The following is a 13,298-nucleotide window of genomic DNA, read 5'->3' as shown; positions in this document are numbered from 1 at the left end:
CTGTATCATGGGGGTAAGAATCTATTGTAATTAATAAATCAATGCACCGTGACACACCTATAATGTATATCAATACAGTAGATGCAAAAACAGTATCTACAAAACCAATGTGCGATGCAAAAACAGTATCTACAAAACCAGTGTGATGAAAAAATTGTGAAAATAATTCATTTGCACCACCACTTGTGCACACATTGCTATGCATTTAAAGCAAAATGCTAATTTATGGCAGATATGTAAATTCCAAAATTGTACAATGAAGTATGCAAAAAAAATTCTAATTTAAATCCATGCTTACTCTTTAACTCACCATGTTTTATTCTGCTATCCATAAAAAAAGAATAAATGCAACATTTTATATAAATTATCTGACAGGTGCAGATGCTCATTTTTAGGAGCTGAGCAGAGGCTGGCTATATTTAATTGAAAAAGGAAGTCATTTACAGAAGAGAATGTCATGCATGCATCTTGTTACGCGTTTCCTGCCGGTTAAATTTATTCACTGGCAGAAGCACCTACCAAACACCATAACCACCAGACAATTTGCTTGGGAACATTGCCAAAGTGTGTGCCAAAGTAGCAAAGTCATCAAAAGGTCCCCCTGTATCCTTGTGCATGCGACCGATTTGAGTTTTATAATCATGGGGGTGACTGTGGGTTTATTCCCCACCAATTAAGAGTCACACAAGAAACGTGAATTATTGCAGCACGCAGCAAAATGACTTCTCGGCAAATTACTTGTGTGCTTTTTTTGACGTCAGCAGCTTTTATGCTGTTTACTCTTTTGTCAACGAGAGACGCCTTGGTTACTGTGAGGACAGGCAGTTTCCACTGACCATCAGAGCAATCTCTTTAAAGATCATGCTGTCGGCACACTAGTAATCTGCACAAATACTCGCAATACGGAGTAAAATTTTATAATACATTTAACACAAAGCATGCACTGTTAAACTTATAACATGTGCAAAATGGACAATAATTGTGGCATCACAATATATTTGCCCTCCACTTAAGGTAGTGAAGTCAATTAAAATGTTTTGCACATGACAACCTACAATTACCCATTCAAATCTTACCCCACCTTTTGTTTTGAAAGAACTGTGGCTAAAGAAAAAAAACTAAATCACAAATGCTGTAAAAAGAAAATTGGTGATGGGAGGGATAACACTGCCTTTTGGTACGAATGATGCATTATGAAAATAGGTATAGTGCAACCATCGATAATGATCAGCTTTCATGCCTGTGTCTTGGGAATGTCCCTTTGACTTTGAACCATACTGAAACAAAAACCTTGTTTTTTTTAAAAATAAAAAATCGAACACCATTACATTACTAAATGCTAGCACTACAAATAAATCATGTTAATTAATTACACACATAATTACTACTCACCGAGTTGCTTAGTTGATAATCTTTATTGAAACAGCTTTCAATGAATAATGCACTATTTTTGCGCGAGAACTTACAATGTTAGTTTCAGTGTGTGTACCACCCTGCTCGTCTGCTACTCTGCCTTCAATTCCATCCTCTATCCGCCTGCATTTCGCTCGTCCGATTCTCTGTGATGTGCAACTCCGTGATGTGAAATGCCGCTCTCCCTGGGCCTCCTGCGTCTCCGCTGCAGGGATTCATGGACCCACGATGACGTTGGTCGTGTACGCATGAGCAACTAGGTACACTGCCCCGCTAGCACCTGCTACGCAAGAGCGACGGCCAATGACGCGTCGCTATGGTGGCACATTCTAGCGTCACAATGGCCCAAGAGGTCCTTTACGGGCTTGTCCTTTCATGTCATAAAATGAGTTTTGGTTAAATGCTATTAAAATTCTCTGCTGCTCCAACTTTGCTGGACAAAATGTGGGTGTGGTTACGTAATAGATCTCTGAATTATTTTCTTGGGAAAGTTATGATGTATTATGTTCTAATTTAAAACTATAAAAATGTATCTGTAAAATATAGTAACATATTAAGAAATGATTTGACATTGTCACATGTTATTTTTGATAAAAAATGCGGTACCTCAAAATATAATTAGTATATTATATTAATATAACTAAAGTTTATACATTTAATGCAAAAAAATCTTTATTTTTCAAATACCTACTTAAGTCTCACCAGTTATATAAACTTGCGGGAAGTACTCGGCGTTATCAGGGGGAAAAATATATTCAAAAACTTATCTTAAAACATAACATACATACACAAATACTTAACTATTGTGAAAGCCCGGTGTGCTGTTTGTCCATTTGTCTGTCAAAAAAATAAGAGGCTTGCAGAAGTCCAACAAGTTATAGAAAGTGGGGGGTCAATAGATATTCTTTGGGTCTTTCGGTAAAGCCACATAGATAGAAAAATTATAATAAAATAAAACAAAGAATCACAATATCAAGACTTGTCGATTGCAACACAAGCAATCGTCATCAGGTGAGAACTGCTGAAGCAGAAAAAAATACATGGCGGGAGCGCTGCTAGTATCTACCGATTCTGCAGTAGTATCTCCCAACTTTACAAAAGTATCTACTGACTCTACAGTAGTATCTACAGACTTTGCAGTAGTATCTTCCGACTCTATAGCAGTTAACTACGAACTTAACAGAGTGCCGTGGTGAGGCCTAGTCCCGTGCAGAGTCCCCGGCCTCGTCAAGATTACCCAGCCGACCGAGGTGGCACCTTGGCAGGCTGGGGCTGGGCTGCTATACCGCCCCCCCCCACCACCTGCTCTACAGTAGCAGTAACTAGAAACTCTACAGTAGTATCTACCTACTCTATAGTCATATACACCCACTCTAGAATAGTATATAATCGACTCTATAACAGTACTAACTTCACAAAGTGGCGTGGTGAGGCCTAGTCCCGTGCAGAGCCCCCCGGCCTCGCCTCGATTGCCCAGCCGGCCGAGGTGGTACCTTGGCAGGCTGGGACAAGGCCGCTACCTCCCCCTACCATCCCCTCGCCCGCTCTACAGTAGTTATCTACGGACTATAGTAGTAGCATCTACCAACTTTATAGAAGTAACTGCACACATTTGGGTGGGGGGGGGGGGAAGAGGATATGAATTATTTTATCATTTCTAACGTGAATAAGAATTCCCCCCCTCCCCCCCACTGATTGCGTGTGTGCGTTGCTAGGGCAACCACCGGTCAGCTTTATCGCGCATGCGCAGATGCGTGCTTTGGTGCATGCTCAACGTAGTTATATAATAAATAGAACTAAATTGTTAATTTAACTACTTTAAAGTTGACGGATGTGAAATACGAATAGTGCAGGCTCACCACGGGGCTTGTCGCGTGGAATCTGGGTACTTTTTTGACACATAAACCCCATGGTTTGCGAGTTAAAACAGTCGCAAGTTGTGTCCACACACACACAGACAGACAAAAAATGAATTATATAGGTTAGATGAAATAATGAAAATAATTTGGATCTCTTGTCAATCCACTTTTGGATGTCTCTCCATGTCCTGCCAGTCATTGGGGTCTGTTTGACCATACTTCACCACGCTGGTTAGTCTGTAATAGTGCATGGGTATGGGGCAGCAGGTGGGGAGGGGCCCAGGACTAGTTTAGACATCACTAGTCTCTGATGTTAGCCGTAGTCAGGAAAACAACTCAGCCGATTAGCTGGGATCATGGTGCAGGGCACAAATTACTATACCATGATCGCACTACTGCTCCCTCCTCTTGAAGCATATTTTAAAATAGTACCGTGACCTGCATGGGAGAATGCTTCTGATGAAATGTGTTTCATGTTACCCGATAAAAGCTCAAATATAGATCACCAAAATAGCTCTCAAATAACACACTCTTCACTTTGTAAGTCACAGGTTCAAAATGCTGCAAAAAACCTGCACTATGCAAGGGAACCGATTTTTTTTTTAAATAAAGGCCATGGGCTTGAGGATGTCTATGCCAGATACCTTGAGGGTGATGTTCTTGAGGACTGTGTCCTCGAGCACTGCTTGCAGCTTGTGGTTGATCTGCAGAGACAGCTCCAGTGTCATGGTGCTGTCGGCCGGCTGCGACGAAAACACTGACGCCATGATGCCTCCCTTGCGCGAAAGCTGTGCTTTGCTCATGTCCGAAGCTTCAGAGGACAGGGCCCCCGACTCCTCGCGCATTATGTAACTGTGTATGATCCTGAAACGGAGAACAACATCAACCGTGTGCTGAGCACACACACACACACACCTCTAATAATGGAATGGAGCTAATCGAACAAAGTGATTATATTTCAAGTAACCTTGATATGGAAAGTTTGGTGGTTGGCTCGCATAAAATGCTGTGTAATCGACTGAAAGGTCAAGCAAAATGTATCACAATGTGGGTGTTTGTTCTTTGAATAATATAGGCAGGGAGAAATTTAATAGCATTTCGTCCTTATATTGTGAGCCCAAATAATCATACTTTACATACACTATTAAAATTAGTAATAATCTACTGTTAAAGATTAAAAAAAACACAATCTCCATTGACTACAGACACATTTTCAACAATGAAAGATTTAGAAAATAAATTCAGGTGCTGGAAATCGAATTTACTTTTCAAAAGATATTTTAAACTATTACTTCAAACTAGCCTTGTGAATGCTGCATTTATTCCAAAGTAATAAAACTGACATTTCAAAGGAAGTGAAAGTTATTAGAATGATCAGGGCATTTATAAAAAGTATAGTTTTTTACATTTTTAAGGCAAATTACGGAAAATTATCTAAATATCCAACAAATTTGTAATCTGGTTAATGTAAAGAAATACATGAAATTAGTTTATATCACTTCACCACACTGGTAACTATATTTCACCATGCTGGTGAGTGCGGTTTGATAAAGGCAGGGAGCATAGCACATCACATGTTAAATGCAATGTTTTTACTTGCGACTCACAAATGCTTGGAAACGATAAAACCAAACAGATTAAACTCAAGGTGGACACCATTGGAACCTCCTTTGCCAGTAGCAAAATATGATAATTGTTTTTTTACCCTTTTATCTGGCAACAAAACTGACACCTTTTTTTTACAAGGAGTCATGTTTGCATTAACCACAATACCTGCGGTCGGAATGCAAACAAAAAACACAACTCTGATAATGTATGCACTGTCCTTGAAATTGATTGGTCCACACCCAAGACAGCTTTTCTTAGAGCCTAGTCTCACACGGTGACGCCCTTTGGCGTCATCTGGTCCAACACCATGTGAGACGAGGCTCTAAGAAAAGCTGTCTTGGGTGTGGACCAATCAATTTCAAGGACAGTGCATACATGATCAGAGTTGTTTTTTGTTTGCATTCCGACCGCAGGTATTGTGGTCAATGCAAACATGACTCCTTGTAAAAAAGTTGTCAGTTTTGTTGCCAGATAAAAGGGTAAAAAACAATTATCAAGGTGGACACTTATGAAATACAACGTCCACACAAACCTCCATCTTTAAACATCACAATTGGCTTCGATTAGTTACATTTTTGCACCGAAATCAAGCCACTCACTTGGTCTTCCTGCGCAGCTCTTCGAGGAGTTGTTGATTGTGATCTTCCAGGAATTCCACTTTCTCGTTCTTCTTGGCTAAAGTCTTCTGCAGGCGTACGATGCGCTCTATGAGCACGCTCTTGTCCACCTCTGGAAAGCTGTCGGCTGTGCCGGGGCTGGAGCCCGCCACCTCCGAAAAGCCCTCGTCGCGACTGCCACCTGCGCGCACGTTCAGCGAGCCTGACGGGGAGACGAGATGAGGGAGATAAACTGAAACTAAATTATTTTTATTTTTACCAGGTAAGTCCCACGGAGCTATATAGCTCTTTTTGAGAAGCGACATTGCCACAAATTCTAGTAGCTTACAATGTGAAATTTATAGCAGCCAAATACTATAAATGCATGCCGATTCAAAATGTTGAGGGAAAAACCAGAGGACGTGGAGAAAAATCCACATGACCACGGGTAGGTAGACATGCAAACTCCAAATAAACAGGTATCAGGGTCGGGATCGAACCCCGGACCTCCTGCATATCCGGCATGGGAGTTAACATCATGCCAACGAAATAAAGAGATCCTTGCAAAGATCCAGCAGTCGCTAACTGTGATGCATGGATTGTGGGGGTTGTTTTACCATACTTCACCACACTGCTGAGTGCAGGTTGGTTAAGGCTGGTAACATAAATGGTCGAGCATAATACCAGTACGAATGGATGTTTCTTCACTGCCCAATGCTGTCCACAGCATAGTCACAAAGCCTGCAACACCTGTTTTATACATGGTGGTAGCCCATAACAGCACTGTCCAGTCCAGGGCTCAAAAGTCCTGCTTAGCTTCCGAGATCGGGCACATTCTGGGTGATATGGTACAAGGAAATCACAACATAACCTTGTTAAACTAATTCAGTAAGTCATGTTGTAACACAAACTCTACAGCCATGCATGTCCCGGTTGGGAACTTGAGGGACACACACATTCACAACCGAGTGATATAACTCACCAGACGAGCTAGAGCGGCTTCCCATGCCTCCAGATTCCCTGCCTTCTTGAGTAGTTTCGAGCTGCTCCAGTTTTCTACGAGCTGAAAAACACAGCATGCGTAAATTAAAGACCAAGTAATTTTTGTTATTGCGCTGTGCTTCCGTTAAGAAAACTGTCTGCAAGTTTATATTTCAGTAAAAAAAAAATTGCAGCATGATCTCTTTAAAGTTCAAAGCTTATTGTAAACAATTATTTACCTTTGTTATTATTGCAGTTTTACAGCTGAAATATATAAAGATGCCCGAACATGCTTTATCATATTTCAATGTCATATCCCATGTCATCAATGCCAAGGTAGGAAAAATAAGAATTTGTTCCAGTTACATTAAAGCTTTCAACAAACCGTAATAAGAGGTTTTATTTGCCTCGTAACTTACTCAAACAGACCATGAACTTTAATTAATAGAACCTTTGTTTCACAATGGACAATATCAATCACGCTCTCGTCATGTTATAATGCATAGACAAAATCATGCATTACAAACCATGCATGAAGGTCTCTTCACCTACTGTAGTATAATGGATTCAATCGGACAGAGGAAAAAATAATTATACTGAGGGCCATATATGCACAAACCAAGATCCGATCATAAGAGGTTTTTGGGTCAGATCTCGTTATTTATAAATGTGTCGCAACCCTCCACCACCAGACACGGCCAATCAGAAAAAAATGTGTCACGTTGACAAAAGACAAATAGTTGACTACTTTAGCCCACCAGGGTGTGTTGAAGAGTGGATCCACAACATTTACAATTTGAGTAGTATGATGTTTCGCTGGAATATACATCCAGCATCTTCGGGCGATTTGCCGGAATAGTGAAGCCATCGACCTGCTTCTGGTCTCAAATAGTGCAGGATGACGTCATCATTGTTGAACCCCTTCAGGATTCGAGATCAGAGGCGGAGGTGTATGCAATTATGTAATAGATCAGTAATCAGCCACTTAGCATGTGACTCACCTGTAAGGAATTGCAATGTGTTGTATATCTTACTTAATAATTCAAAAACTAGTGTCTTGTACTAAAGATGAATCACCGAAGTTATGAACAGAAGGTGTATATCGGATCAATTGCTTATGCGGCAAGTGTTATATTGGACAGACGGGACGTAACATTAGCGCAAGACTAAAAGAACATCAAAGAAACATTAAATTCTCCCAAACAGAGCTGTCAGCAGTGGCAAAGCATGCTTGCTAACAAAAACATTCAATTGATTTCGATAACGTTGAAGTGTTATGCAGAACTATTTATTACTGGCCAGGATTAGTTGAAAATCAATTGAAGTTGAGAAGAATTCAAATAATTTCAATCGCTGTGATAGCTATACTTAGCGAAGCCTGGAAGCGTATTATTAAGTAATAGACAACATATTTTGCATTTTTTTACAGGTGAGTCACATGATAAGTGGCTGATTACCGATCTATTACATAATTGCATACACCCCCATCTCCGCCTGTGATCTAGAAACGTGATGGGGTTCAACAATGACGTCATCCCGCACTATTTAAGACCGGAAGCAGGTGGATGGTTTCACTATTCTGGCAAATCGTTCGAAGATGCTGGATGTAATGTCCAACGAATCGTCAAGGTTACTCAAATTGTAAATGTTGTGGATCCACTCTTCAACACACCGGTGGGCTAAAGTAGTAAACTATTTGTCTTTTGTCAACGTGACACATATTTTACTGATTAGCCATGGGGGTGGTGGAGGGTTGCGACACATTTAGAAATAATGTGATCTAACCCAAAAACCTTTATTATGAATAATACTAGTCATGAATGCCTACGTGTTAAAGATCCTATCAGTTGCCTTAAAATCTTTAAGAAACCACCAAGGTTGTTATGTACATTCAGGAAAATGAATGACATACCAAATGACAAATGGTGGGAAAATAAAGAAATTAAAGTAATGCTTTCATGGTTTTAGTTATTGGTAGTAACGACCAGTATGTAAATGACACGTAATGTATGCCATTTTTAACATTTGTAGTTTGTATCCAAATTACACACAACGTAATCAGTAATTTGTATCTAAATGAGAGTTGACGTGGATAATTGGTAACGTGTATAAACATTACTATACGGCAGTAATTGAAAGGTATTTTGCTCATCATTGCGAGTTGGAAGCATCTGGGCTCCCTCACCATGCATCAGCTGCTTGCTCATATCCTTGGTGTTGGCAGCGTGCTTTCGCTTCTGGGTGGCCAGCTCATCCCTCAACTCATCCGCCTGTGTACGGAGCAGTGCTAGCTGACGGGTCGCCTCTGTGAGCTCTGCACCCAGGCGGCGCTGTTCCTCCTCCAGCTGCTTCTTCACCACCCCCAACTCTTCAGCCTAGAAGCCGACAACACCACTTGCGTATTATCATCCGTTTGTCAATCCACTGCTGGACAAAGGCCTCCCCCCCCATGACATATCGGTCATAAGGGGTTGTTTGTCCATACTGCACCATGCTGGTCAGTACTGGTTGGTGAAGGGAAGGGGGCGAGAGCTTCAGATATCACCGCTGATGTTAGTCATGGCAGGTGATCTACCAAGGTCAAGTTAAATCGAGCAGTATGCTTTCCATTGTGCCACTGCTCTACCCACTATGGTCATCATTCATTAACGATAATGAGTGTGTCAAGGTTCTTCCCCTTTGTTTTTTGTTAATTTACCCAAATTAGATTTATATTAACATGTGCGATTTGTGGCATACAAACTCTGACAAAACCATAAGCTTTGAATGTTTTAACTTTATATTCATTTTTTAGAATAAAATTTAAAATTGGGAAATAATGATTGATGTTTTAGACATAACAATTACGAATGAAACATTGTCCACAGTTTTAAAGTTTCCTTTTACATTTAGGCTACAAGCATAAAATTCAACAATTGCTGTTAAGTGTACATCATTCTCACAAATGAGCAACCTGCTCTGATTATATTCAGTGAATTGGCTGAATTATATATTGCAGCCATGTCATTACTGTCAAATCTGCCACAAACCAATTTCATGGAAAGAACTCAACTCAAATATTAATAAACCCTCTTTCAAAAAGACACCGACGTGGAATTTAATTAAATATACAATGCATACCTTTTAAATTTATTTTATAAAAAATATAGTTTTCTGCAATTAGTTGTACACTGATCCAATGCAAAGAACACTGTATATATCCAGTTAACTTTTGATTATCCATAGGCAAATTACACAGGTTGCAGATTAATTGTGCTGGCAGAAAATAAAATAAAATATATTTTCACAGCCCACATGACCATAAAATGTAAAAAATAAAAAGTTTGCCACAAACAGCAATGCAAATGGACATCTTCACCCCCATTCTACGCAAGTAAACAATAAATGTTTTTATAGCTCGATTCACATACGCTTTGCGTTGTTTGAATTTTACTGGGGCCACCCATGCCCATTTTCCCCAGATAATTGAGAGTCGAGAGCCATGATAATCATCAGCAGCCATGAGGATAGAGGCCTCCCCAAGTCGCTGCTGTGCTTCATGGTGGCAGGAAGCAACAATTCACCCAACACCTCAATGTAAACTTTATTTTATTTGAGATCCCAACATTCACTTTGCATTGTACGGTTCACCCACCAGTGCTTCCTTGGCCTGGCCCTGCGTTTGCAGTTCCTGCATCAGCTTGCGCTCGCAGGCCTCCAGTCGATCCACACTTGCCTGCAGGCCGTTGCTGTCGGACTGTAGCTGTGCGTTTTTGCTGGCGAGTCGCTCGGCAAAGGCCAGCAGCTCGGCCTCGCGCTCACGGCTACCGGCGATGTCCACCCGCAGGTCGGCCACAAGGCAGTTCAGGCCCGCCAACTCCTCGCGAAGAACTGCCTGCTCCTGTTCATCGCTGCAACGCCAAGAAAATGCCAGGAATGCCGGTTTCATTGTTATAAGCGCTGCTGTTGTCGGCACAGTGTGGATTTCTGGGTTTAAGAACGTGACTGTTCAACGAAGGGGTCTTTTGGAAACGCTTGAATAATAAAGCTTTAAAATAAAACAATGTCACGCTTTATTAAACTACAGAACGATACTGAATGATGTGATATGTATCGCATGTACATAGGGCTCCAGGATTTTGGGATTAACTGATGAACACTGATAAAACACCCCTTCCTCCCCCACCAGCACTGTTATTTAAACAATATATAGGTGTTCATCAACTCAGCATTGAAAAAACTACAGAACGGGTTAACCAATTCATGTTGGAAAATTAATTTATAGTAATTGGTTACAAATTTATGTTTAACATTAATTTACCAAGACAATGTCCAAAAATCAGATTGTATCATGAACAGAGCAAGCTGGAGACCTATATAATCAGAAAATGTAAATTTTGTTGGCTGGTATTAAAATGTAAAAGTATAAAAAAAGATTAAACTAACATGACACTACAAAGTGTATAAAAATCGAAATCACTGCAAAAATTCCATCTTTGGGTATTTATAAAAAACTTATAAAAATACGAGAAAGCCTAAAGCTGACATTAACACATACCATGAATGTGACAGTATTACGTCTTATTTCTCAAGCAAAGCAGCACCAAAATTAATACAAGCAGTATTTATCACAAGGAATTTCAAGTGAAATCACATGTAATATCCCAAAGTGCAAAGACAAATTACATAGCAAAGTCAATGGAATATAGCACACAAGGAATACATTTAATACAATGCATCCAAAATCTTGTCTCCACTGAGTGCAGGATAATGAGAATGGTATTAGCTTAGAAAACAAGGCTCTTCATACAATTATTGTATGCTTAATAACAGTCATGAATATAAAGGAGCCTTGACTATATTAAGCCAGGCATCGAGCCAGAACCGGGTTACTTGGGTGCATAAGCATGGCTTTTATTAAGGGAAGGTTCGTAAGCGATGAGGCAAAATCCCAACCTGCATGCCAAGTCAGGTACTGTGACAGCCTTTAATCCCACTTGAATAAATTGAGGATTATTCATATTGTTTCCACAATTGGAAAGTTTACAATCCTTTAAGCAGTAATTTTACATTTAAATAAGCATTCTGGCTGGACTGCCAGCTGATCTTTGGAAGCCATGTATGCAAGCGGAGGGGATTTTTATGTGCTTTCAAAAGAGGTCAATATTCCACACAAACGATATAAGAAGTGAGGACAGGCACAATGGTTTGAATATTCAACCGATACAGCCAAACTTTCCAGAATCTTATTGGAAGCAAGAAATACGTATCTAATTCATGTATACAGGTCAATTAAATCTACCTTACCACTTAATACAATGCACTGTACAGCAGAAGCATGTATATAATGTAGGTTCCCTCCCTATGAAATATTTACCACAAACAATCTAAATTTTCTTGAACAAAAATATATACACATATTATAATCTGCAATAACATTATAAAACTTGGACACACTGCTTATTTAGCTCCAGTTGAATATGTTTCATAGATATTTTATGTATTTCAAATGGCCAAAATATCTTACTCAGTGCAACGATTCCTGCTCTTGCTTAAATCGGCCTATAAAGCATAAACTCCATTTAATGAAAGCCACATGTGTGTTCTCTGCTGCCTGATTTAGGGAAATGGTAAAAACAAAACTTTACATCCCAATAATTAGGAAAACGAATTAAGAGAAATGTTTTGAAATGGACTAACTACTCTGAATTATCCTTCTCTGTGAATAAGCCTCTAATGAGCAATTATATAATGAATCATTAGACAGTCTAACTATCTCAATGAAGGCACTTATAAATGACGAGAAATGGGTTTATTACACCTTAGATCTTCCACTTATATTACAGCCAATGAGAAATCGATGTAATTGGTGTCATTCTGATTAATTAACAATATAGCGTTTTTTGGAGGATTTGTCAATCTCTAAAGAGTTAACAAAAATGTATTAAAAAAAACTTTTTTTCCTCTTGAAGTCAAAATGTATGCATTATTACAGTATATTATGTGCTCCTACACTGATGTATTGAAAGTCAATAATTGCTTCATATCTACAGTATTGATAAAAAAGCGCATTTAAAAAAATAACTCCGCAAAATTATCCTTAATACGGTCATTTATATAAATGTTCCCAAACGGCCCAGTAATAGTGAACCTTTCCTTTGTTAAAGTAACCCAACAAAGAGTGACGATGCATCTCAGAATGCTGGCTATCACAACATTCGAAGCAGGTTTTATATTTACTCCCAAGTATTGCCGTAAGCATGGATGATCGTACGAGCCACCCAGATGGGATTACACAAGGTGCAATAAGACACACTTCACATCTGTTGCCCGAAAGCTCAGGTGTTAAGTCAACAAAGCCTCAAAGTAATCCATTCCTCAGCTAAATAAACCGATCGCGTTCTGCAATACGAGCAATTGCTCATGTTGCAATGGGGCAGAATTTTTATGACATTTTCTGGTACACATTTACAACTCTAAAAAAAGACATGCAGTCAACTATGATGGAATACAAATCATGGTATTCTGTATCAATATTTTTTTAAATATTTGTTGAGTTGTACACTTTAGAAAACGGATCATTAATTGGTCACTTTATCTGACAACTAAATTTTATATAAGATTAATTGGAATTGCACGACAAGACATTGTGAATTACTGAAAGTACATGATTATGAAAATACATAAACTATTATTCTTTGCAATGCAAAAAAAACCTTCAACCATAATGCAAAGTTTATAACCATAATGTAAATGTAATGATATACAGCAAAACCTTGGATTGCGAGTAACTTGGTCTGCGAGTGTTTTGCAAGACGAGCAATTTTTTTTTATAAATATTAATTTGATAAACGAGCGAGGT

At 39.3% G+C, this 13,298-nt stretch overlaps 1 protein-coding gene across 1 annotated transcript in view; it reads right to left on the bottom strand.

The window, feature by feature from the left end:
• CCDC186 (coiled-coil domain containing 186) overlaps window positions 1–13,298 on the bottom strand; it is a 32,084-nt gene that overhangs the window by 3,780 nt on the left and 15,006 nt on the right. Inside the window, exons 11-15 of the mRNA XM_061553032.1 lie at window positions 10,092–10,347; window positions 8,643–8,832; window positions 6,459–6,539; window positions 5,480–5,699; window positions 3,917–4,136 (exon numbers count right to left, since the gene is read on the bottom strand). Coding sequence (XP_061409016.1) covers window positions 3,917–4,136; window positions 5,480–5,699; window positions 6,459–6,539; window positions 8,643–8,832; window positions 10,092–10,347 — 967 coding nt within the window. The remainder of the gene's footprint in view (window positions 1–3,916; window positions 4,137–5,479; window positions 5,700–6,458; window positions 6,540–8,642; window positions 8,833–10,091; window positions 10,348–13,298) is intronic.

This window comes from Lethenteron reissneri, chromosome 17 (genome assembly GCF_015708825.2).
Source record: "Lethenteron reissneri isolate LAM-NWPU_2019-01 chromosome 17, ASM1570882v1, whole genome shotgun sequence".
In the NCBI taxonomy this organism is placed as follows: Eukaryota; Metazoa; Chordata; class Hyperoartia; order Petromyzontiformes; family Petromyzontidae; genus Lethenteron; species Lethenteron reissneri.
Note: the sequence above shows the minus strand (reverse complement) of the source record. Positions and strands in the feature narration are given on the sequence as shown.